At 39.8% G+C, this 24,991-nt stretch overlaps 1 protein-coding gene across 2 annotated transcripts in view; it reads right to left on the minus strand.

The window, feature by feature from the left end:
• Positions 1-935: 935 nt before the first annotated feature.
• Positions 936-24,991, minus strand: part of LOC127451979 (cGMP-inhibited 3',5'-cyclic phosphodiesterase 3B-like) — an 81,766-nt gene continuing 57,710 nt past the window's right edge. For both annotated transcript variants that reach the window (XM_051717085.1, XM_051717093.1), the window contains 14 exons: positions 24,634-24,882; positions 22,218-22,354; positions 20,501-20,607; positions 18,814-19,033; positions 18,607-18,698; positions 18,309-18,472; positions 17,505-17,639; positions 16,004-16,115; positions 15,746-15,859; positions 14,657-14,856; positions 5,770-5,973; positions 4,857-5,018; positions 4,525-4,762; positions 936-3,005 (listed from right to left, as the gene is read on the minus strand). In XM_051717085.1, the coding sequence (XP_051573045.1) occupies positions 2,785-3,005; positions 4,525-4,762; positions 4,857-5,018; positions 5,770-5,973; positions 14,657-14,856; positions 15,746-15,859; positions 16,004-16,115; positions 17,505-17,639; positions 18,309-18,472; positions 18,607-18,698; positions 18,814-19,033; positions 20,501-20,607; positions 22,218-22,354; positions 24,634-24,882 (2,355 nt within the window). In that variant the 3' untranslated portion in view covers positions 936-2,784. The remainder of the gene's footprint in view (positions 3,006-4,524; positions 4,763-4,856; positions 5,019-5,769; positions 5,974-14,656; positions 14,857-15,745; positions 15,860-16,003; positions 16,116-17,504; positions 17,640-18,308; positions 18,473-18,606; positions 18,699-18,813; positions 19,034-20,500; positions 20,608-22,217; positions 22,355-24,633; positions 24,883-24,991) is intronic.

The raw sequence follows: 24,991 nt of genomic DNA on the forward strand, positions 1-24,991 counted from the left end.
TCAATTCACTCCCATAACCCTGAAAAAGTTGAATGGTTACATCAGACATTGCTATCTAAATGCTACATAAAAAAGTTAATGCCATCATAAATGTACTGATGACAAGAACATCGGAGGTCACCGTGGTGCGGTGAACCCCCCACAGTGAGATACCACAGTCCGCTTCGACGATCAAGCGAGTGGTCAACACGAGGGGGTTGGGGTCACTGTTATGCTCGGATCCGATGTTACCCTTCTTGACAACCTGAATGACGTTCTGAGTGCGTGGGTTTGGGACCAGCTGAGGTTAGCTCAGCAAATGGAGGGGGGAGGGGAGGGGTGACTGAGCACGGTGGGGTCCCGGATCCAAGAAATGAGTAACACAGTCTGGAAAGAGAAAGCACCACAAGCTGCTTTGGGTGCGCACAAGCCCCCAACACAGAACACACCCTGAGCACAGGGCAAAGTGACTGATGAACACACCCACAAACAGGAGGGGGGGGGGGGAATCTGGCAACACTACTGAGATAGTGACTCAAGCCAGCAAGCTTTAGAAATAAGGAGGCTTTCAGTAAAGAGTGGTTATGAGCAGGAACACAAAGACAGTGCACCCAAAATAAAATAAAAACGAACAAACTGAAAAACACAACACACAAACACATCCACATCTGTAAATAGCATTTGATTTTTTAAAACTCCTGAAACAAAATGATAATTACATGTTCTTATGGTACAATATATGCCAACTGTATGTAGAAAACAGACACATTGTTGATTAATTAAAAAATATATAATATTATATAATATAATATAATTAAATTATATTATATATATATATATATATATATATATTATATAATATAATATAATTAAATTATATTATATATATATATATATATATATATATATATATATATATATATATATATATATATATATATATATATATGATGCGCAAGTATTCTTTCTGTGCAGAGGTTAAACACTTGTTTGGTAGTAAAATGTGCACATTTATCTCTTATTTCCCCCCTTCTTAAATATACTAGCTTCATTTACACTGCCTACTTGAGAACTTTCCTCTAGAGAGACAAAATGAGTTTCGGCGAGGTGAAGCAGAGAGGAAGAGACAGAGATCAAGTCAGTCTCCATCACCCCAGACATCCCTCATTATTCTAGTGGAATGCCTAGATTTCTTGCTTCAGATGAAAAAATATAACTATTAGTATTAAACCTGCCTTTTGGTGAAGAATAAGAAAATATATATAAAAAATAAAAGAAGAAAAAACAAACAAAAGAAATCATGTACAGCTTTCAAGGTGAAAACCCTGAATTACTTGAAATTTTTGCACTGGCCAGATTATGCGTTTGGCAATAATTAGTTTAAGTAAAAGCACGTGTTTTTAAGTTTGAATAATGCCAAACAAAGTAACCCCCAAAGCAATGTTTAGTCTATGACATGCATGCTAAATCAAACAAACATTTCATTTTTACTTAAGATTCCTGGATCCCAATGCTTATCAGGGGGTCTTTGCAAAAATAAACATGGCTATACTGGTCTGGAGCAGCAGATAAGGACTGGTGTTAATATCCAGGACTCTGCACTTTGAGAGAGCATCTCTTTTTGTTAATGACTTTCAAGTTGTTCATACAAAAAATAGAAACCTTTTTCTCCGGCTCTGAAAAGAACTTTTCAACGTGCAAGTTATTTAGAAATTGCAGAATTAACTTTTTTCCTGCAAAACAAGGAACGATCCTTCACATGAATCCTGAGTAACCGTGAAAAAATATATATCTATTCAAACGTAAAAAAGGAGAAATGTCCCTTCACTGGACCAGCTGTCCTGTCCCATTTGCTATGCTTTTGAACACAGATGGACTTTACAGAGAAAACTCAATGATTGGCAACTCCGTATTCCTGAAGGTTAAAGGGAAAAAAAACACCACAAATGGGGAAAAAAAAATCTACCATACAAACAACAAATGCAAACGAAAACTGCAGGAAGGTGATGCACATGAATAAAAAGCATCCAAAACGATGCAGAAGTCAGGTCATTTTTCAGTCAAAAAATGTCAGCATTTCCACTTATCCTAGTGACTCTGTTCAGTAATACAGTGTTTTATGTCGCCAGCATGAATTGGGGACTGCACATACAGTGCAGCGTACACAGTCCATTGTCTGGACCACAATAAAAATAAAAACAAACTAATATATATATATATATATCACAAAAGTTCAGACAGGCACATTTTGAATTATGCTTCCTGACACGGCCTGAAACGGCCTCAGTCGCAGTCTTTCGTGTTTTTGAACTGTTCACTTTGGTAACGAGTGTCAATTATGTCATTGTCTTCTTTAATTTCTAGTCATTTTTGTGTCCTATTTGACTTAAGAAGTACCAATGGGAGAATTAAGAGCTTTATGTTCAAGGCAGCATGACAGCCAGGTAACCATGGATGGCACGATTCTTTACCGCATGTTTTCCGTTTTCTTCTAATCTCACTGCGTCTTCAAAGATGTGTTCAGTCTCCACTGATTCTCCATGGGGTGAAAGTGCATAGGAGTGGTGCTCCCACCGAGGGTCCTCTCACAGTAGTAAGGCCTTTTTTTTTTTTTCAACACAATGTGAATTGCATTAGCTTCAGAGTGTCGGCACAGTGACTAATTTCAGCGTGGGTAGATCCTGCAGGGTCTTCCTCTGGGGTGTCAATGTGTGTGTGCATGTGTTTAGGTGAAGGAGAGGGAGGGGTGGTTTAACTCTGTTCAAGCCCCTCTCTGAGCTTCAATTCTTGACCTTACTCCTCCTGCTACTGCCGCTCCTCCTCCTCAGCCTCCTCTTGAATGACCTGGATGTCATCAGAGGAGCAATTGGATGGAGGAAGGCTGGGGCTCTCGGCTTGCTGCTTCTGCTGAGTCTCCAGCTCTTTGGACTTCTCTTCTTCCTCAATGGTCTTCTTCCACACCTTGTGGTTATCTGTTAAGTGCTGCATGATGTTGCAGAACAACCGGCGTTGACCCTTCCTCCTCTCTGCAAGGAAAAGTACTCCATTAGAACATGCAACACCTCAAATAAGTCACTAGGGGTCCAACGGTTAAAATTTCTCACAATTGGTTTGTACTATATTCTGGTATGGTTCGGTACATGGTAATAGGGTTGCACTGTTTAGGAAATTTGAGGCTGATACCTATAACCAGTATTTCAAAACTGTGATCGGCCTTTATCAATCTGATTGACAATATTTATTTTTTTAATGACCCCTTCCATCACACTTTCAAAAGCTTTAAGCCTTCTGCTGCAGCAAAATGCACCAATACATAAATTACAGGCAAAATTAACTTTTTGGAATTATATCGAAACAGATACAGTATGAACAGTCCAGTTGTCACTATTTAAGATAAGTATGACATACTAACAATAGTGGTGATTTACCATAATTAATATTAAAAAATTAATATTTTCTCATCACTTACTCACTCTCATGCCATCCCAGATGTGTATGACTTTCTTCCGCTGAACACAAATGAACATTTTTAGAAAAACATTTCTGCTCTGTAGGTCCTCACAATGCAAGTGAATGGGTACCAAAATTTTGAAGCGCCAAAAGCACATAAAGCCAGCAAAAAGTCATTCATAAGACTCCAGTGGTTAAATCCATATCTTCAGAAGCAATATGATGATAGGTGTGAGTGAGAAACAGATTAATATTTAAGTCCTTTTTTTACTATAAATTTCCACTTTCACAATCTTCTTTTGTTTTTGGCAATTCACATCTTCATGCATTTCGCCACCTACTGGGCAATTTATAGTAAAAAAAAAAAAAAAAGGACTGTTTCTTAACCACACCTATCATATAGTTTCAGAAGATATAGATTTAACCACTGGAGTCTTATGGATTATTTTATGCTGCCTTTATTCGATTTTTTGAGCTTCAAAATTTGGTACCCATCACTTGCATTGAATGGACCTACAGAGCTGAGATATTCTTCAAAAAATCTTTGTTTGTGTTCAGCAGAAGAAAGTAAGTCATTCACATCTGGGATGGCAAGAGGGTGAGTAAATGATGAGATAACTATGCCTTTAATATTTATATTTTCAATAACACTAGTACAAGTGTGTATTGGACCATGGTTGGTGAACTGTACGGTTTTTTTCCAGGAACCATCTCACCCCTATATATCACATATGCTCAAAGAGAGTTAATTCAAAATTAATTCTTTCATCATTTATTCACCGTCATGTTGTTCCAAACCCATATGACCATTTATTTAGTTTAACACAAAAGGTGATGTTTGACAGAATGTTAGGGACTGACAACCTCAGTCGCCATTTACTTTCACTGTATGCAAAAGAGATACAATGAAAGTGAATGGTGACTGAGGGTGTCAGTGCCTAACATTTTGCCAAACATCTTATTTTGCATGTCAAAGAAGTAAGTCATACGGGTTTGGAACGACATAAGGTTGTGTAAATAATTACAGAATTTTCATTTTGGTTGAAACCTTTAAACATGCTTCAAACACTGTTAACTGTGTTTATATCTCCATACTTGGTTCAAGATCCTCATCCAGCTCTTCATCTTCCGTTTCAATATCTTCCATCTCCTCTTCATCGTCAGAGCCTTCCTCGTCAATCCAGTATCCTGGCAGCAGACCGGCAGCATCATATGAGTTACAAAGAGGCCCAACGATGTGTGTAATAAAAGACTCCTGGAGCTTTGCTAATTGTGGTGCCGAGCGGTCCATAAACGGGCTTATGGGTAACCCTAGAGTGGCCTCCTCATCACCCTATAAGCATAAATTCAAAAATATACAAATGTTGAACTCATGCTGCCAGAAGAGAGTGAGGTTGTCTACTCTATCTAAAGCTATTAAAACATACCTGCTCATAAAACTCATTGACGATCCCCTCTGTCCATTTGAGGTGAAGGCTGCGGTCTTTGGCTGGCCCATTAATATCTGCCAGCTTAATGCACACTTGGCACACTAATAACCTGTCATTTTCATTAGTCCAGTCGATGCCTGGACTATTCACATCATTAACCTGTTAGACAGAAAACGATCAATCACAGAAGTTCATGCCAGTACCAAAAAAAAGCAACAGTTACATAAAAAATATGCTAAACGATCCGCAGGGTCATGCCACAATAGTGCACCTCGTGTGTGTGCAGTTAAAGGAGTATTTCACCCAAAAATAAAGATTCTGTCATCATTTGGGGGACTGTTCAGACCAAACACATTCTTACACCAAAAAAAGTTAGATGCAGCACAACAAACAGAACAAAACGCAGATCTCGCAAGATGCATTTTTAAAAGCTCCAGCATGAGATGCTGAAAAAAACATCAAGAACTTTAAAAAACAATACAATGAACTGACATCGCACTGTAAACAAACCTCTCAAGCACTCATGAATGAGCAATGGACGTCAACATTTTCACTGAAAAATTACCTACATTTTGGGTTGTTTCTCACCAATCTTGTCTTATTCCCTCAAAAGACTTGAAATATGACCCATAAATCTTATGGACTATTTTAACTTTTGGGTCCTTTTTTAAGCTTTAAAATAAGGCACTATCCACTGCCATGTATTGAAGAGACAGACCACAATATTTACTGAGAAAGAAAGTCAAGAGATTGGAATGACATGAGGGTAACTTAATGATGACAGAATCTTCACTTTTGGGTGAACTATGCCTTCAACTGTTTTAATTTTATGCAATCACTTCCACTGAAAAAAGATTTTCAAGTTCTTTTCATTTCTGAAAGGCTTCATGAACCTAATCTAACCACTGACCTTGGAATTAAACTCAGCAAGGAAGTCAAAGTGCTTCTTCAGGTCTGTGGCGAGGATGGCCTCGATCACAAGGAATCGAAAGCGTTTAAACTCAACATGGTCCAAGTTGCCAAGGAAGTTGAACTCTGGCTGGGAAAGAAAAAGGCTCCAGGCAGAGGCAGCGTGATGGTTCTCCAGAACCGAGCGGTCGTTATACAACACCGCCTGTGTGAGTGTGAGTGTGTGTGTACATGTGGAAATGGAGAAGGAGACAGGGAGAGAAAGAGTAAGAAATGTTATGTGCATAAGCCAAGAACTTTAGCTGATAACAAAAATTACATCCTTCTGAAAATCATGGGCTGCCTTCATTACTTGACACGACAGTGTGAGAGCTAAATCTCTAAATGCTTTGTAACATTTGTAACCTGCAAATGTAAACCTGTAATTTGTAATCTCTCAGTAGTTAGAAATGTATTAATAAACTATTCTTAAATAAATTAGGTATACAAATTGTAGTGCATGGACGCAGAAGAAAACTAAGAGAAATTCAACAATTCCACGCAGAACCACTTAATGACAGACTGGTGCCAGGAAGTCTGAGTTTGTCGCATCTGGCAGACCTTAACTGTGGGGGAAAGCACAGCAAAATCTCTCTCCTCTTTGTTCTTAATCAGATAAACCCCCAACTTAACTCATCACATGACTGTTAAGTTGAGGGACTGTTCTATGACCACCACGGAAACCTCCATTGGTCTTCAATATAACCAACTCTCTACACTTAAAAATTATTATACTAATCATGAGGCATGTTTCTGGATTACCATCTCACATGAAGCTTAGTTTAGGAACATTTGACACGGACTTTGGACTTTTCTTATTTCACTACTATCCAAATACACAGCATGAAGGATTTTACCAAATATTGACAAATGCATCTTATGCAGATGATAAACCTGACAATTATGTTTCTCATAACATGTAATGTATTAACCATGTTTAAAACTAACAAACTAAATATCATGATAACTGAATTATAACTGTATTTATAACTGTGTTATTAAGAAAGTATAAGTGTTTGGTATGTAATTTATTGTCTTTTAAATTCCAGAGTGATGGTGTGAAGTATTTTTGGGTTATTTGCAGTTAGAGTTCTCTTATGAAATTCATGATTAAAATGTTCACTTTTCGGGCAGGATTAATTATCTTGAGGGGAGGACAGAAATGACCATGTGACCAAGCAAAAGACACTTCTGATTGGCTTTGGGGTGCGGCCAACCTCAAATCAACAAAACCTCCCTGCCTAGGATGAACACTCTATGTTCTTCATTCTTCTTCTTTTACACATGTGACAGGGAGTCCCGAGTCTCCTTTGTCATTCGGCCTGGTCATTCCATCGCCCATCCATCGATGCAACAGACAAAACTTTCTACAGACCCAGCCAAGGAACCAAAGCAACCCAATGCAATTTACGCAAGTACAAACCTCCAAACTTTCGATTAAAGTGCTGGTGTTTTATAAATAATTTTGTACCAGATTTAAAATCAAGGCATACTAAAAAATTGTATTTATTTATTTCTTCCCCCAATTTGGAATGCCCAATTCCCAATGTGCTTTTAAGTCCTCGTGGTTGCGTAGTGATTCGCCTCAATCCGGGAGGCGGAGGACGAATCCCAGTTGCCTCCGTGTCAGAGACGGTCAACCCGCGCATCTTATCACATGGCTGCCACGGAGACATAGCGCGTGTGGAGGCTTCACGCCACTCACTGCAGCAACCACGCTCAACTCATCACGCGCCCCACCGCGAACGAACCACATTATAGTGACCACGAGGAGTTTACCCCCATGTGACTCTACCCTCACTAGCAACTGGGCCAATTTGGTTGCTTAGGAGACCTGGCTGGAGTCACTCAGCACGCCTTGGGCTTCGAACTAGCGAGCTAGCGAACTCCAGGGGTGGTAGCCAGCGTATTTTACCACTGAGCTACCCAGTCCCCCCGAGGCATACTAAATTAAGTAATTGTGGTTCACAAGGTATGGTCTGTAGACTCCATAAAGTTTATTCTTCCGTTACAGATTTGTGGGGGAGAGGGCATGGCTGAGCATTTATCTGGGGAGAGAGGAAGCGGTAAGGGTTTTCACCTGAGATAAACTGCTGCTAATTGTGCTTTCTATGTTCACAGTGAGAGGTGGGGAGATAAAAGGCTGCCCAAAACCCCAGAGAGGGAGAGAGCTTCACACACCCAGAGAGTGCACTGTTTGATTGAACATTGTGTTTGAGTGCTTACTGCTGGAAAGCATATTTTGAGGAGGTGGAGACCACCTTTCGCCATCACAACGTACGGAGATTGCCAGGTTTCAAAATAATTTCTCTGACGTATTCTCGCCTCTCCCTGGCTGCACTAATCTCATAAAACACCACATCGAGACAACCCACGGGGTAGTGGTACGTAGTCGTCCATATTGGTTACCCGAACACAAGAAACAGGTAGTACTGTAAGAATTAAAGGCCATGCTCGATATAGGGTTAACAGAAGAATCCCACAGTAATTGGGCTAGCACGGTGGTTCTGGTGCCTAAGAGTGATGGCTCGGTCTGGTTCTGTGTGGATTTTAGGAAAGTCAACGCGGTGTCGAAATTTGATGCGTATCCAATGCCTCGTATTGACGAACTGCTCAATTGGTTGGGCACGGCTCGCTTTTATTCGACACTGGATTTAACAAAGGGGTATTGGCAGATCCCCTTAACGCCGATGTCCCATGAGAAAATGGCCTTCTCCACACCGTTTGGGTTACACCAACTTGTGACCCTTCCGTTCGATTTGTTTGGTGCCCTGGCAATGTTTCAGCTTCTTATGGACAGAGTCCTCAGACTGCACACTGCGTATGCCGCTGCTTATTTGGATGATATCATTATTTACAGTAATGATTGGCAGTGGCACATGCAGCATCTGAGGGCAGTTCTGAGGTCGCTGCGGCTAGCGGGGCTCACAGCAAACCCGAAGAAGTGCGCAATTGGACAGGTGGAAGTACGGTATCTGGGGTTCCACTTGGGTCATGGGCAAGAGTGGCCCCAAATTGATAAAACCGTAATGATTGCGACATGCCCAAGACCCAAGACCAAAAAGGAGGTAAGACAGTTCCTGGGGCTGGCTATTATCGAAGGTTTGTGCCTAATTATTCGGACGTCACCAGCCCGCTGACTGATCTCACTAAAAAGGGTGCTCCAGACCCAGTTCAGTGGATGGAGCCATGCCAACAAGCTTTCACGCAGGTAAAAGCTGCAATTTGCAGACGGACGCATCAGACAGGGGGCTGGGTGATGTACTGTCCCAGGTGGTGGAGGGGGAGGAGAGCCCATTAGTTGGAAGCTCTCTATGAGCGAGAGTGCTTGGCCATCAAGTGGGCAGTCCTCACTCTCCGCTGCTAATTGCTGGGACAGGCATTCACCCTCTGTTCAGACCATGCCCTGCTCCATTAGCTCCACCGCTTGAAGGATGCCAACGACTGGATCACCCGTTGGTATCTGGCACTCCAGCCGTTTATGTTCGGTGTGGTCCACAGGCCGGGGGCGCAGATGGCTGTCGGACTTCTCTAGAAAAGGGGGGGGGGGGGGTGGGCATATGTGTGGGTGAGGGCATGGCCAAGCATTCATCTGGGGAGTGAGGAAGCGGTAAGGGTTTTCACCTGAGATGAATTGCTGCTAATTGTGATTTCTATGTTCACAGTGAGAGGCGGGGAGATAAAAGGCGAGAGAGGGAGAGAGAACTTCACACACCCCGAGAGTGTGCTGTTTGAATGAACATTGTGTTTGAGTGTGCCGCTGGAAAGCGTAGTTCGAGTTTTTGTAAAATAAAATACCTTTGAGTTGGATCCGTTGCCTCCCGCTTCCTCCTTTCTCTCCTCCCCAAACAAACCTTATTACAAGATTATTTCCAAAGCTCACTCAACAACCTGTGTTTTATGTTTGTCTACTGCAGGGGTCGGGAACCTTTTTTCACTAAGGAGTAAATTTTTTTAATTTTGGTTGATGCATTTTTTCAAAAGAGCCATAGCACAAACGAATAATTTACTATTTTCAAAAAAGTTTTTCAATAAATTAAAATGTTTATTTTGCCCATAGACTACTCAAAAACACAAAAACAAATATACAAAAATTAATAGGTAACATGTTGCAATATGGAATTGAGTACACGGGTCTCCATAAAATTACTTTTATTAAAAACTATTTTAATGATAATCGCCTTTAAAATATCACCTGGGTCCGTGAATATTTTTGCTTTACTGATTTTGCTTTCAAAATTACATTTATTGAAACACAAATTCAAATTGCACTTTAAACTACATGCAATTTTTTTTTTTTATTAAAATAAATTTAAAAATCGTATATATATATATCACCTCCCCAAATCCAAACATTTCCCGTCTCCAACCGTCAACGACACCAGGTGAAATATTACTAATAGCCTGCAAATTAAGAACTAAAGACAATTATAAATGTAAAGATAATTATAATAATCATCATAATAAATAAGCCTAATAAATTCCCTTGTGTTCCCAAAAATGCTGCCAAATGTGTGTTCTTATCGAATGTGTTTGTGTTGTGTTTTGGTAATACAGTTTATGCTGCCTAAAGAAAATAAAATAGAACTCAATTTTAGGTTCAAAGAGAATGTGTCTTGTATTACTTTGATTTAATTACTTTCGTCTTTGTTTCTTTAATACAAAGATACCTGTATATACAGGTGCATCTCAATAAATTAGAATGTCGTGGAAAAGTTCATTTATTTCAGAAATTCAACTCAAATTGTGAAACTTGTGTATTAAATAAATTCAGTGCACACAGACTGAAGTAGTTTAAGTCTTTGGTTCTTTTAATTGTGATGATTTTGGCTCACATTTAACAAAAACCCACCAATTCACTATCTCAAAAAATTAGAATACATCATAAGACCAATAAAAAAACATTTTTAGTGAATTGTTGGCCTTCTGGAAAGTATGTTCATTTACTGTATATGTACTCAATACTTGGTAGGGGCTCCTTTTGCTTTAATTACTGCCTCAATTCAGCGTGGCATGGAGGTGATCAGTTTGTGGCACTGCTGAGGTGGTATGGAAGCCCAGGTTTCTTTGACAGTGGCCTTCAGCTCATCTGCATTTTTTGGTCTCTTGTTTCTCATTTTCCTCTTGACAATACCCCATAGATTCTCTATGGGGTTCAGGTCTGGTGAGTTTGTTGGCCAGTCAAGCACACCAACACCATGGTCATTTAACCAACTTTTGGTGCTTTTGGCAGTGTGGGTAGGTGCCAAATCCTGCTGGAAAATGAAATCAGCATCTTTAAAAAGCTGGTCAGCAGAAGGAAGCCTGAAGTGCTCCAACATTTCTTGGTAAACGGGTGCAGTGACTTTGGTTTTCAAAAAACACAATGGACCAACACCAGCAGATGACATTGCACCCCAAATCATCACAGACTGTGGAAACTTAACACTGGACTTCAAGCAACTTGGGCTATGAGCTTCTCCACCCTTCCTCCAGACTCTAGGACCTTGGTTTCCAAATGAAATACAAAACTTGCTCTCATCTGAAAAGAGGACTTTGGAACACTGGGCAACAGTCCAGTTCTTCTTCTCCTTAGCCCAGGTAAGATGCCTCTGACGTTGTCTGTGGTTCAGGAGTGGCTTAACAAGAGGAATACGACAACTGTAGCCAAATTCCTTGACATGTCTGTGTGTGGTGGCTCTTGATGCCTTGACCCCAGCCTCAGTCCATTCCTTGTGAAGTTCACCCAAATTCTTGAATTTTGCTCGACAATCATAATGCTGCGGTTCTCTCGGTTGGTTGTGCATCTTTTTCTTCCACACTTTTTCCTTCCACTCAACTTTCTGTTTACATGCTTGGATACAGCACTCTGTGAACAGCCAGCTTCTTTGGCAATGAATGTTTGTGGCTTACCCTCCTTGTGAAGGGTGTCAATGATTGTCTTCTGGACAACTGTCAGATCAGCAGTCTTCCCCATGATTGTGTAGCCTAGTGAACCAAACTGAGAGACCATTTTGAAGGCTCAGGAAACCTTTGCAGGTGTTTTGAGTTGATTAGCTGATTGGCATGTCACCATATTCTAATTTTTTGAGATAGTGAATTGGTGGGTTTTTGTTAAATGTGAGCCAAAATCATCACAATTAAAAGAACCAAAGACTTAAACTACTTCAATCTGTGTGCACTGAATTTATTTAATACACGAGTTTCACAATTTGAGTTGAATTACTGAAATAAATGAACTTTTCCACAACATTCTAATTTATTGAGATGCACCTGTATTACTGAACCTGCAGAGTTGCGTTCACAATGTGTAAGAGCGAACTGCTCCATGGAAATAAAGCAAACTAAACTCACAGAACCTCACGAGATGATCGGAGATCATTTGCAGCATTCTCATAGACTACATTATTCTTGCAAACAGTTTTCAGTCGAATAAAACAGAAAAAGGAATGAACTCTTTACATGCGCTTGTTCCACGAGACAGGCTTGTGCTGCACGCCTCTGAACAAATAGCGAATCAGACACAAGCATTGACGGCTTTTCTTTTGTCTGTTCTTAAAAATATAATAAAGTGTTTCTCCAAGCGCGTGTCTTTTTGACTAACAGCATTTCTTGTCATGTGTCACTCCGAGCAAAATTACTCGTGCATGAAAAATCCACATTTGCCAGGAGTTAATTTCAAACCTTGTTCACCAGGAGTAGTCTGTATGACAAATTCGGGAGAAAGGAAATCAAAACAGTGTCATTGACTTCAAGCTTTGCAATCGCACCCACACTTTCTGAAGGAAAATTATCTCTAGAAAGTTTTAAACGATCATGTGTTGGTGAATGGTGAGACACCCGGCGAGCCACTTGATTTTTAACAAAGAGCCACTTGTGGCTCGCGAGCCATAGGTTCACGACCCCTGGTCTACTGTATGTGCGTTAGTTTAGTTTTATGTTGTAGATTAGTTAATAAAGTCTTGTTTGTATTCAAAGAGAATTTGACTGTATTTGATCAAATCATATAGGTCCCTAAAAATCTGTTGATCCTAAAAAGCTGCATTGCTCATAAACAGTATTTAAATCTATTTGTGATATTATTTTCAATGACCATGAAAGTAGTATTACTGTAAGAATTAATCTTACGTGCCGATCAACTCATCGCTGGCCGAAGACTTTGATTGGAAGTAAACATTAATTATTTTTATATTCCACAAATCAATCGTTAATCCCCTTATTGAGCTAAATTCCTTGCATTAGTGGTTGGAAAATGATGCAGGCAAAAGCTTAAAGCCATAAGCTAACCATTATGCAAATTCCCTACATATAATTGGTGATGAATGCTGACAGTTGTAAATATACCCCGTGGCAAAATTCAACATTAAAAGTTTAAGCACTTTAAAGGAATAATGAAAATTGTCACGTTCATGTCATTCCAAACTCATGTGACTATAAAAGGATAAAATTTAAAGAATGTCCATAAAATAGCAGTTGATAGTGACTTTTGATTTGAGTGTGTATAACAACTTAAATTTCTGTTTTTTTGTATGCCTTCAGAATACTGGGAACATTATACACAAGTTTCATAGACTACTTTTATGACACTTTTGGGTTCTTTTTAAACTTTAAAGTGAAGCACTATTAACTGCTATTTTATGGAAATCTGTGATCACAACATTCTTTTTTTTGTAATTAACATTTTTTATTGATTCAAAGAGAAAACACAGAGAAACACAACATATACACTGAATCAACATTTAACTTTTAACACTCATTAACATCCCTTCCCAAACACCAACCCCACCCTATCCCAAAGAACACTCCTTTGGTCACATAAAATAATACACACGCACACAAACAATAAAAATTTGTAAAAAATAAAATAAACATTTAAAAAAAAAATTATAATAAACATACATAGTTAAACTAAACATCTCCCTCCTCATCCCTTCCCCTAGTGTCCTCCAAAACTGCCAAATAACTACCCCACTTCCTGAAAAATAAGTCCTCCAGCCCCAGCCTTCCATCTATCATCTTCTCATAAGCCGCCGCCATCCCCATCTCCGCACCCCACTCCGGAAATGGTGGCGCTCCGTCTGACTTCCATCCCCTTAAAATAATTTATCTACCGATCATCACGCCAGTCAGAACCCAGTTTTTTATATATTTGTCGCCCGAATTTATAACTTCCCCATCGCCCAAAATGCAAAGTCTGGGGCAAAGTAAAATTTGAGTGCCCAGAATGTCATGCAAATAATTCTGAATCTTTAACCAAAAATCTTGGATCTTAACGCATCCCCAAAAAACATGGGCTGTGTTTCCAACTTCTGATTGGCATCGCCAGCAGGTGGGTGTGTCTTTAAGACCAAGCCTATATAATCTAGAGGGGGTCCAATAAAATCTTTGTAAAATCTTAAATTGCATAAGGCTCACCCTTGCATCTCTAGATGCAGACTTGACATTTTTCAGAATCTTAGTCCACACTCCATCCTCCAATACCAAATTCAAATCTTTCTCCCATAATTTCTTAATAGAAGTTAAAGCTCCATCCCCCAGCCTCATGACCTGTGATCACAACATTCTTTAAAATATTTCCTTTTGTGTACCGCAAAAGAAAAAAAAAGACATATGGGTTTGGAATTACATGAGGGTGAGTAAATAATGACATTGTTTTTCATTCATGGGAGAAATATTCCTTTTAGTTATATATTGCCATTTTTCACCATTATTAGACAGGAAGGTGTAGAGGGAGACAAGAAACGACAGAGGAGAAGAGGGGGAACAGGATCGAGAAAGGACCACGAGCCGAGAACTCGGATCACCAGTTGCGGAGCTGCAACAAATGTTGGAGCACTGCAAAAAATTTAGGGTATCGTTCCATCACTTACCTGAGGAGCGTTAGTGGCTACAAGAAAGGCATTTGTGCGACCAGGATGATCATAATCATGCATAGCAGCTGCTACATATAGTGCCATGAGTTCCAGCGCAGGCACATTCCAGGCCAGACAGCCATAACTGTCATCTGAGAAAGAGGAGCTTTTGGACGTTGCGTATGCCACCCTGCCTGGGGAGATTCCACTGTCTGAATCTAATAAAAACAAAGAACGAACGGCATGAAAAATTTAACATTATTTTCTTGTGGTATTTGTAGTAAAACCATTAAAACTGCCAAATCATGATTTTTACAACCATAGTTTTCATTTTCCTGTATTATTACTATGGTCTTACTACAAAAAGGTTTAAATATGGTTACAATAGAAAAACCAAGGTAAATTTATTGCAAAGGAATGCAAACCATTGCGAGGGAGGGAATGCAAAACTTATTGCGAGGGCACATAAAGCTATTTAAAAAAATAATACAGTACTCCTCCCATCTCCTTCTGAAGATTTCTGAATATTTTTTTTTAAATTGCCACTTGAGCCAGCTAATGAAGTCACTGGTCTCAGTGTGATTCAACACCTCTGCTTGCCAGAGCTGGCAGCTGCATGGACCAGCAGCAGAGTGACTCAGAGAGAACTCCATTTGAGAAATTACAAGGGCCATCAGCAGACTTAAAATAAGCCCTGAAAATGCTGAGCCAGCAGCCAACACACATCTCAATTGAAATAGAGAATCTCTGATCGATCAACATTTGCGCCTCTTGCTGGAATCACAAAAACTGTCCGGCAGCAACGGGCTCTAATTTTTTTCCGATGGATCAGAGGGGTATGTGAGACATAATTAGATAATTCATGACTGAGGATACAGATGTTCTAACCTAAATCTGTCTATCATATACTCATTTCACGAATGTGTGGCTTCTTTACCCTTACTAAGTATTCATTTAGCAGACAGTTTTACCCTGGAGCAACATAGGATTTAGTGCCTTGTTCAAGGGCACAATTGGGGGTCTGAACCCACAAACTTCCAGCAACGAGCACAGATCCTTAACCACTACACCACTAAACTAGAATGGAGTGTGAGAGCCCTGACATACCTGTATCACTTCCTGTGACATGCTCATTATGTATTTGCTGAAAGCCTGGGATTGGCTGGGTGGTGAGATACCACACTGCATGAAGGACATCAGTGGCATGGACACGGTTGTGATCTAGAGAATAACCGGGATAACACTTTAATGCTTTACTGGAAACATTTTCAAATTATACAAATCTGCACTGGGGTCCAATTTGAGAAATACCGAAACAACCAAATCCCCAGTTTTCAAGTTTAACTTCAAGAGTTTTATTCTCACAGGGGATATCACGATAGCCATTCTCCAGAGCGCAGAAGTACGTCATGAATTCCCGGACGGGGATTTTGAAGATCTCAAACAGACCTGTGTCATGGAACAAAGTGTACGCCACCTGAGAGAATGTAACAAACAGAACTTCATTAAAGACAAGACAACCAGTGAGCCGTCGAATCCCTGCAGATTAATGCTTATTAGATACTGAACAAATAGTGCAGACAGGGACCATTAGCATTACAATCAACTAATTTAAATTAAATGTCAGTCACATCAGAGGAGTTCTATACAGCAATGGAGGTCTGCTGTTGGTTGGATTTATTTTTAGAGAACTGGTTTTAATTTGTTAAAGAACAACCATGTTTTACTATCAAACTGACACAAGTAAAAACAGAATTTTTTATTCTTCTAGTGCATACATTTTGTTTCTAAGACTATGGCCTTTTATTAGATAAAGGATGTCAAATAAAAGCACCTTTTCAAAAAGTTAGTGAATAAGTAATGTGTTACACAACACGATGTGATAAGATTCCAGCGACAATGTCTACACTGAATGCGACACTGCTGCACGATGCGGCACAATCACAGCAAATCAGAAAATGTTTCATGTTTAATGAACAGTTATGAGAAGCTTTGGGTGGGCTACCTGTTGTAGCACCACAGAAATAGAAACCAAACAATCAACAGAATGTCCCGTCACTCGTCGCGGTTGGTTAGCAAAAAAACTCTGATTAACTTCAAAGAAGACCTTCTAATCGCATGTCGCTTTATCGCGCCTGGTTTGGACTCACCCAGAAATGACAATTCTCTCATCATTTACTCACCCTCATGCCATCCTAGATGTGTATGACTTTCTTCTGCAGAACACAAACAAAGATTTTAAGAAGAATATTATTGCAAGTGAATGGGTACCAAAATGTTGAAGCTCCAAAAACACATAAAGGCACCATAAAAGTAATCCATATGACTCCAGCGGTTATCTCCACTTTCACTTTCACATTCTTCTTCTTTTGTTTTTGATGATTCACATTCTTCGTGCATATCGCCACCTACTGGGAAGGGAGGAGAATTTATAGAATAATAGGACTTAAATATTGATCTGTTTCTCACCCAGACCTATCATATTGTTTCTGAAGATATAGATTTAACCACTGAAGTCATATTTTTGGTGCTTCAACATTTTGGTACCCATTCACTTGCATTGTATGGACCTACAGAGCTGAGATATTCTTCTAAAAATCTTTGTTTGTGTTCTGCAGAAGAAAGAAAGTCATACACATCTGGGATGGCATCATGGTGAATAGATGGTGAGAGAGCTTACATTTTTGGGTGAACTATCCTTTAAGTGGATGAAAAAGTGAACCCAGATTTTGCATTTACATCGTCCCTGGCTCTAAAAGTGGACTCTTTTGTCCACTTTAGTGATGATCCATTCATGATCTTGGTCCTTGGTCCATTAACACTACATTATTACAATAATTTGTGTAAAGAGTAGTGCAGCACTAACATAGCTGAGAATCCTTCCAGTCTTCCCTCCCGTCATGTCCATCAACTCAAATATCTGGAAGTTCCAGGTGTTGACTTTCTCCATGAGTGCTTCGTGCTCTACCAGCATGGGATCCAATGCGAACTCCTCGTCTCCCTGCCAGAGATCAAACACAGTCAGCAGAGTGAAGGGAGAAGATGATATTTTGTGATCATCTAGGTTCTGTTTGGCCTTACAACAAAAGATGTGCTGAACCACTCTTAAGTAATTCGTTGTGTCTTTTACAGAGATAAGGAAAACATTTTACTAAGTCAGCTCATTTACGTTATCCTCACATGCTCTTACAGTAAACCCCCTTTGGGCAGAACAATGAACTGCAGGCTTGCAGAGAGATCCACTCAAAATCCACAGCTATAAATCCAGAAACCACATCATAATGCAGAAAAGCATGGGAATGCAAATAAGCACAATGCATCTGCAGCAAGATCTCTGCCCAAGCTATAAACTGCTTGGTTACCACATCAGAGCTCTGTTCTGCTTGTTCAACAGCTGGCCACTTTAACAACTGCCAGACTGGCAAATAAAAAAAGAGTGAGAGAGAGGTAGAATAGAGACAAGGGCATTTCAGGTTACGTAAAGAAAATCTCTTCTTGTACAAGGCTTTCTAAGGCAACTGTTATAAACAGCACTTCATAAATTAAAATTACTCGTCCACAAGCAACACTAGATCTTGATTTCAGTTCCCGAGGCAATGTTTTAGACTTTAATTTAATGAAACCATTAGAGGATAAAGTGAAATATTGCGTTTGTGTGTGTGCGTTTTACCTCAGGATCTAGTGAGGACTGCTCTGTACTTGAAGTCTGTTCCTCTTCTTCAGACTGGCTTTTCTGTTTTTCCGCTGTTGTGTCTGGAGTTTTCTCCTCCTGAGACTCAGCCTCCATGCTCTCCTCTCGAATCAGGTTTTCCCCTCCATACTCCACACCTTCAGCTAAGAAAGAGAGCAAAAGCATCATTTTGACCATCTGCTTACAAGATAAAAATATATTTATGATGAATTCAGGAATGATGTGACTGTTGTGTATAATGGTGGCTGTCTTGTAATAATGTACCTTTTTAACCTACCTGAGCGCGTTCGTTGCATTTCATTGGCTGCTGGGTGATGGCCCTCACCCACTTCCACACTGGAGACACCCTTCAGCATCTGACGGCCACAACTATTACAAAAACACATTTAAACAAACATCAATTAATACTGTCAATACATACAGCCTAATCAGTCTCATCTTAGTAAGAGAGAGCAGGAGGAAGATGTTCCAGAAGTTAAAGTACCTGGTGCACAAAGGGACTGAAGAGGGGCCACGATACTGCTGCTGGAAATCAGGGGAGCTTAGCGTGTAACCCAGCGTTTTGTGCAGGTTTACGCTGGGCTTGGTGAGGAAATCAGCTGTGTCTGGGAACTCCACCGGAGAGCGTGTGACCAAAGAGGAGCCGGGAACAGCAGGGGGGCTGTGACTCGGTGAGCTGACCGGACTCAGGCTGGGAGAGGCACCTATTGACATATACAGAAATGGTTGCATGCAGGGTCCAAAATTAACACTCGCCATGCACCAAATTACTTTTGGACTGTAACTTCTCTAAGGAGTTGCAAAATAATGTTTTGAAATCGCAAAGTACAGGAAAGAATAAGACTGACCGTTTTTTTTCTCAATGTGAGCAAATCAAATTAAAGAGATCAAACAGTCTATTGAAGAAGATCAGTCACTGATGTGCATCTTCTAAGAACTTCTACCTCAGAGGAAAATTTACCATAGTAAGTTTAAGAAGGCAAATGTTTTTTTTTTCTTCTTTTGTCGTAACTCCAGAACTTAATGTAGACACACATTCCTGGCTCTAAGCCACCAAAACCACAATATGAGCAACAAAGTCATGACCTAGACATTTTTGTGAGGGTGCTGTTTCACTGAAAGATGCTTTGAGTTACAGTATATAACCTGGCGCAAATATAGGCCTATGGAAAAACTTCATAAAAGTCTATATTTTTAAGGAAATAATGCAAAACTACAAGGGACACACTGTGCCTTTTCAGATGTCCAAAAACAAGGTTTGTTTGTGCATAGGCCACAAAAATCCAAATCCAAAAAAAAGCCTGCACACTATTGTTATTAAAAAAAGACATAAACTACTTTATACATATACATACACCGATCAGCCACAACATTAAAACCACCTGCCTAAAACTGAGTAGGTCCCCTTCGTGTCGCCAAAGCAGCGCCAACCCGCATCTCAGAATAGCATTCTAAGATGCTATTCTTCTCAACACAATTGTACAGAGCAGTTATATGAGTTACTGTAGACTTTGTCAGTTCAAACCAGTCTGGCCATTCTCTGTTGACCTCATTGGATGTTTTTTGTTTTTGGCACCATTCGGAGTAAACTCTAGACTTTTGTGCATGAATATCCCAGGAGATCAGCAGTTACAGAAATACTCAAACCAGCACATCTGGCACCAACAATCATCCATGCGATTATCTAATCAGCCAATCGTGTGGCTGCAGTGCATAAAATCATGCAGATGCGGGTTAGGAGCTTCAGTTAATGTTCACATGAACCATCAGAATGGGGAAAAAATGTGATCTCAGTGATTTGGACCGTGGCATGATTGTTGGTACACAATATTAGGCAGGTGGTTTTAATGTTGTGGCTGATCGGTGTATAAATATATGTATATATATATATATATATATATGCAAGATTACTGCAAATTGGAAAACGTTTCGGTCACAGAAGACCTTTCGCAGTGCCTGATAAGGAAATAATACAAAATGGACACTTACACCTGCCATTAGCAGGTGTAGCAAAGACCTGTCCTGGACCCTGATTGCACTGTCAAAATAAGGGTTTCTCCATATATGTGAATACACAATAGACGCTTTGGTGACTAAATCACACATTTGTGCTAACTTTGAACATATAAGATATGAAAGGAGAGGTAATTTTGCTTTTGATAGGCTCTGACCTGGTCTTCTGGGGACAGTATGGCCATAGGAGAGGGTGACAGAGGAGGATCTCTGTTTAGGGATGGTAAGCAGGTTGCTGTTGGGCCCGTTAGACACACAACTCTGGCTGTAGGGTATAAATGTATAGAAGCCACTTATAAGTCAAGTTTACATTACCCCCAATCAAATAAATAAATAAATAAATAAATAAATAAATAAATAAATAAATGAAACCAAGCTTCTTTGAAAGGTTTTTATGTGACAGGTCAGTTGCTGCCAAATCTCTTTTAAACACTGCCACCCAGAGGATAAACAGAACAATTACACAATACAAGAGGTCCAAATAAACCCACAGCTACATCTGACTGACTTCCAAAAATAGTTTGCATGATATCCGTTCACATTTGACAACTTCAAACAATCCACAGATATCAGTGCACCACAATCAAAAATTAACCAAGGCTTAGGGAAAAAATGCAAAAGTGACAAAAATGCTCCACATATTTACAAAGTGGAGGCAAATAGGCCCTTGTAGTAAATGTTTTTTTTATTTATTTTTTTTTTATCTGTCATCTAACATTTCATATATTACTCTATTCTAAGCCTGTCTAGTTTTCGGGTTTAGTGCCTGTGCAGACACCACAGTGACATGTAGCTGTAAAATATCAGCAGAGGTGTTTTAGAAAGTCTAGCTAATATGAAGTACTTTTATAAAAAAAAAAGAAACTAAAAGAGCAGAAATTATTATTATTTATTCCATAACTTGAAACAGAATATATTGAAATTATATGGACGACAGGCGATAGAGAGCTGTATAATCTAACATAGGGAATGGCCAATTATATAAAATACTTTCTAGCAGAAAGTTTAGTGTTATGATATCTTGTGCATTATTTACAGCTATTTTTGTATTTGACGTAGAGTTGATTATATTGGTAACATTTATTATAGTAAATAATGTATTTTTTTTTTTTAGAACTGTCAGAATTAATGCGTTAACACATGCGATTAATTACAAAAGTTTAACACGTTAATTTTCCTTAATCTTGATTAACGCATTTACCGTTAATACAGCATAAACTAGCTTTAACACTTGTTAGAAGGTTGGAACCTATACGATGTGCCAGCCCAGAGTCATTACACTGACGCACGCTTCACAACACAGCCACACACCCACACACATGCGCGCGTACACACAGACACACACAAAATAGAGCTTCCCTGTAAGAAATATAATGATGGAGAAAGGGCCTCTTAACAGTATTTGATGTACAAAACAAGCCCAGATGGGACTTTTGATCGAAATCAAGTATTTTTCAACCTATGTAAGGCACATTTTAATTACCACAAAATCACGTCAAGTCTTAACTATCACCAAATCGCAGAATGACAAGTTTTTGTCTGCAAAAAAAGTGTCAATTTTCAGCACTTTCAAAACCTGCAATAAAAAAAATTTAATTGACTGACAGCACAAATTTTTTAATATAAACAAATAATTTATTGACACTTAATGTAAATTACTTCATATATAAATATAAAATATGCTCATTGAAATATAAAAAATGCCCCTCAAAATGAATTCCAGGGGGCAAATATTGCCCCTTAATAAAAAAGTTACTTTCTGAACCTGCAGTACACCCATGCTCCTTTCTTGGTCCTTTGCTTTAACACTAACGCATGTGGCCCCAGATGAGTAGAGACAGAGCACTGAGGATTGAGAGTCATAAGAGGTCTGACCTGCTAAGCTCAGAGTGAGATCTCTTTCCATTGGTGCGTTCCCATCGTGAGGCGGCAGATTCCAAGGGAGGCAGAGATGAAGAGGCTGAACTACGCCTCAACTGAGGGGTGGGTAAACTGTTCCTGCTGCTCAGACCCTAAACACAAGTCAGTGGTAAAGCTGTAATTTAGCAGACATGACTTACAGTTTTGTATGTTGACTTCAAACACCTATTTCAAAATCTCTGGGACAAGGATACTTTTTCAGAAATGTACAGAGCATCCGGAAAGTATTCACAGCGCTTCACTTTTTCCACATTTTGTTATGTTACAGCCTTATTCCAAAATTGATTAAATTCATTATTTTCCTCAAAATTCTACAAACAATACCCCATAATGACAACGTGAAAGAAGTTTGTTTGAAATCTTTGCAAATTTATAAAAAATAAATAAATAAAATAAAAAATAAAAAAAAAATAAATAAAAAAATCACATGTACATTAGTATTCACAGCCTTTGCTCAATACTTTGTTGAAGCACCTTTGGCACCAATTACAGCCTCAAGTCTTTTTGAGTATGATGCTACAAGCTTGCCACACCTATTTCTGGGCAGTTTCTCCCATTCTTCTTTGCAGGACCTCTCAAGCTCCATCAGGTTGGATGGGGAGCGTCAGTGCACAACCATTTTCAGATCTCTCCAGAGATTTTCAATCGGGTTCAAGTCTGGGCTCTGGCTGGGCCACTCAAGGACATTCACAGAGTTGTCCCGGAGCCACTCCTTTGTTATCTTGGCTGTGTGCTTAGGGTCGTTGTCCTGTTGGAAGATGAACCTTCGCCCCAGTCTGAAGTCCAGAGTGCTCTGGAGCAGGTTTTCATCAAGGATGTCTCTGTACATTGCTGCATTCATCTTTCCCTCGATCCTGACTAGTCTCCCAGTTCCTGCCGCTGAAAAACATCCCCACAGCATGATGCTGCCACCACCACGCTTCACTGTAGGGATGGTATTGGCCAGGTGATGAGTGGTGCCTGATTTCCTCCAGACATGACGCTTGCCATTCAGGCCAAAGATTTCAATCTTTGTTTCTCATGGTCTGAGAGTCCTTCAGGTGCCTTTTGGCAAACTCCAGGCAGGCTGTCATGTGCCTTTTACTGAGGAGTGGCTTCCGTCTGGCCACTCTACCATACAGGCTTGATTGGTGGAGTGCTGCAGAGATGGTTGTTCTTCTGGAAGGTTCTCCTCTCTCCACAGAGGAATGCTGGAGCTCTGTCAGAGTGACCATCGGGTTCTTGGCCACCTCCATGACTAAGGCCCTTCTCCCCCGATCGCTCAGTTTGGCCAGGCGGCCAGCTCTAGGAAGAGTCCTGGTGGTTCCAAACTTCTTCCAATTACGGATGATGGAGGCCACTGTGCTCATTGGGACCTTCAATGCTGCAGAAATTTTTCTGTACCCTTCCCCAAATCTGTGCCTCGATACAATCCTGTCTCGGAGGTCTACAGACAATTCCTTGGACTTCATGGCTTGGTTTGTGCTCTGACATGCACTGTTAACTGTGGGACCTTATATAGACAGGTGTGTGCCTTTCCAAGTCATGTCCAATCAACTGAATTTACCACAGGTGGACTCCAATCAAGTTGCAGAAACATCAAGGATGATCAGTGGAAACAGGATGCACCTGAGCTCAATTTTGAGTGTCATGGCAAAGGCTGTGAATACTTATGTACGTGTGATTTATTTTGTTTTTTATTTTGAATAAATTTGCAAAGATTTCAAACAAACTTCTTTCACATTGTCATTATGGGGTATTGTTTGTAGAATTTTGAGGAAAATAATGAATTTAATCAATTTTGTAATAAGGCTGTAACATAACAAAATGTGGAAAAAGTGAAGCGCTGTGAATACTTTCCGGATGCACTGTAAGGTCATGGCAAGTTGTCATACATGTTTTATATGTTATAAATGTACTAATTACAATATATGTTGGCCAAATATTTTTGATATTTTTGTGCATTATCTTTTCAATTTTTGCAGTTTCATGAATTGTTAAAATTGTTTTACTGCTTACATTTAGCTGAAATCCCATAACAGGCTTTTTTATGGCAGGTTCCATTGTGACACCATATAGTGTGAGAACATGCCCCACTATTGGGCCATACTGTCACAAAACGTCAACGTGTGCTAAATATATCTGTGTCTTTTCACCTGAGCAATACCTATGGAAATGTTCAATAGCTTATTGGTAGGACTGACTTTCAAAAATAAACACTGAGAACAATAAATAACATTGTTCCCTCATAAATATTAGCTGGAGTAAAAAGTGTGACAGTTAGCCCTAGTCACCTCTATAAATAATCGATAAACATCCATCTTGGGTAGGCTGTAGTGTTAAAAAAGGCAATCATCTCTGCTGACTTCATCTTGTTATCCTGCTCACCTACCTTCAGTGGCTTTCTGTCTCCTCTCTCTGAGGGATCTTCAATCTCAGCACAGGGGTAAAAACCAGGAAAGGGGGTAAAGGGGTTGACCCGGGGCCGACAGGACCCAGAGAAAGCTCCCATGAGACTGCTGGCGCTGCGCAGTGAAGAGAGAACGTGGGGCGAGAGAGAGGAGTCCATCAGCAGGTCTGACACCAGGTTCCTGGCCTCATTTATTACGGAGAGATCCACACCATTCCCACTCACTGCACCCTATGTATTCATACGCAATGAATGTTTGGTTAAAGAAGAATACACTTAATATTTCGCACACCTGTGTAAGGGGACATATACTGCCTACTTGTGGTCATTTAGAGGTACA

This window comes from Myxocyprinus asiaticus, chromosome 2, assembly GCF_019703515.2.
Source record: "Myxocyprinus asiaticus isolate MX2 ecotype Aquarium Trade chromosome 2, UBuf_Myxa_2, whole genome shotgun sequence".
NCBI classification, from domain to species: domain Eukaryota; kingdom Metazoa; phylum Chordata; class Actinopteri; order Cypriniformes; family Catostomidae; genus Myxocyprinus; species Myxocyprinus asiaticus.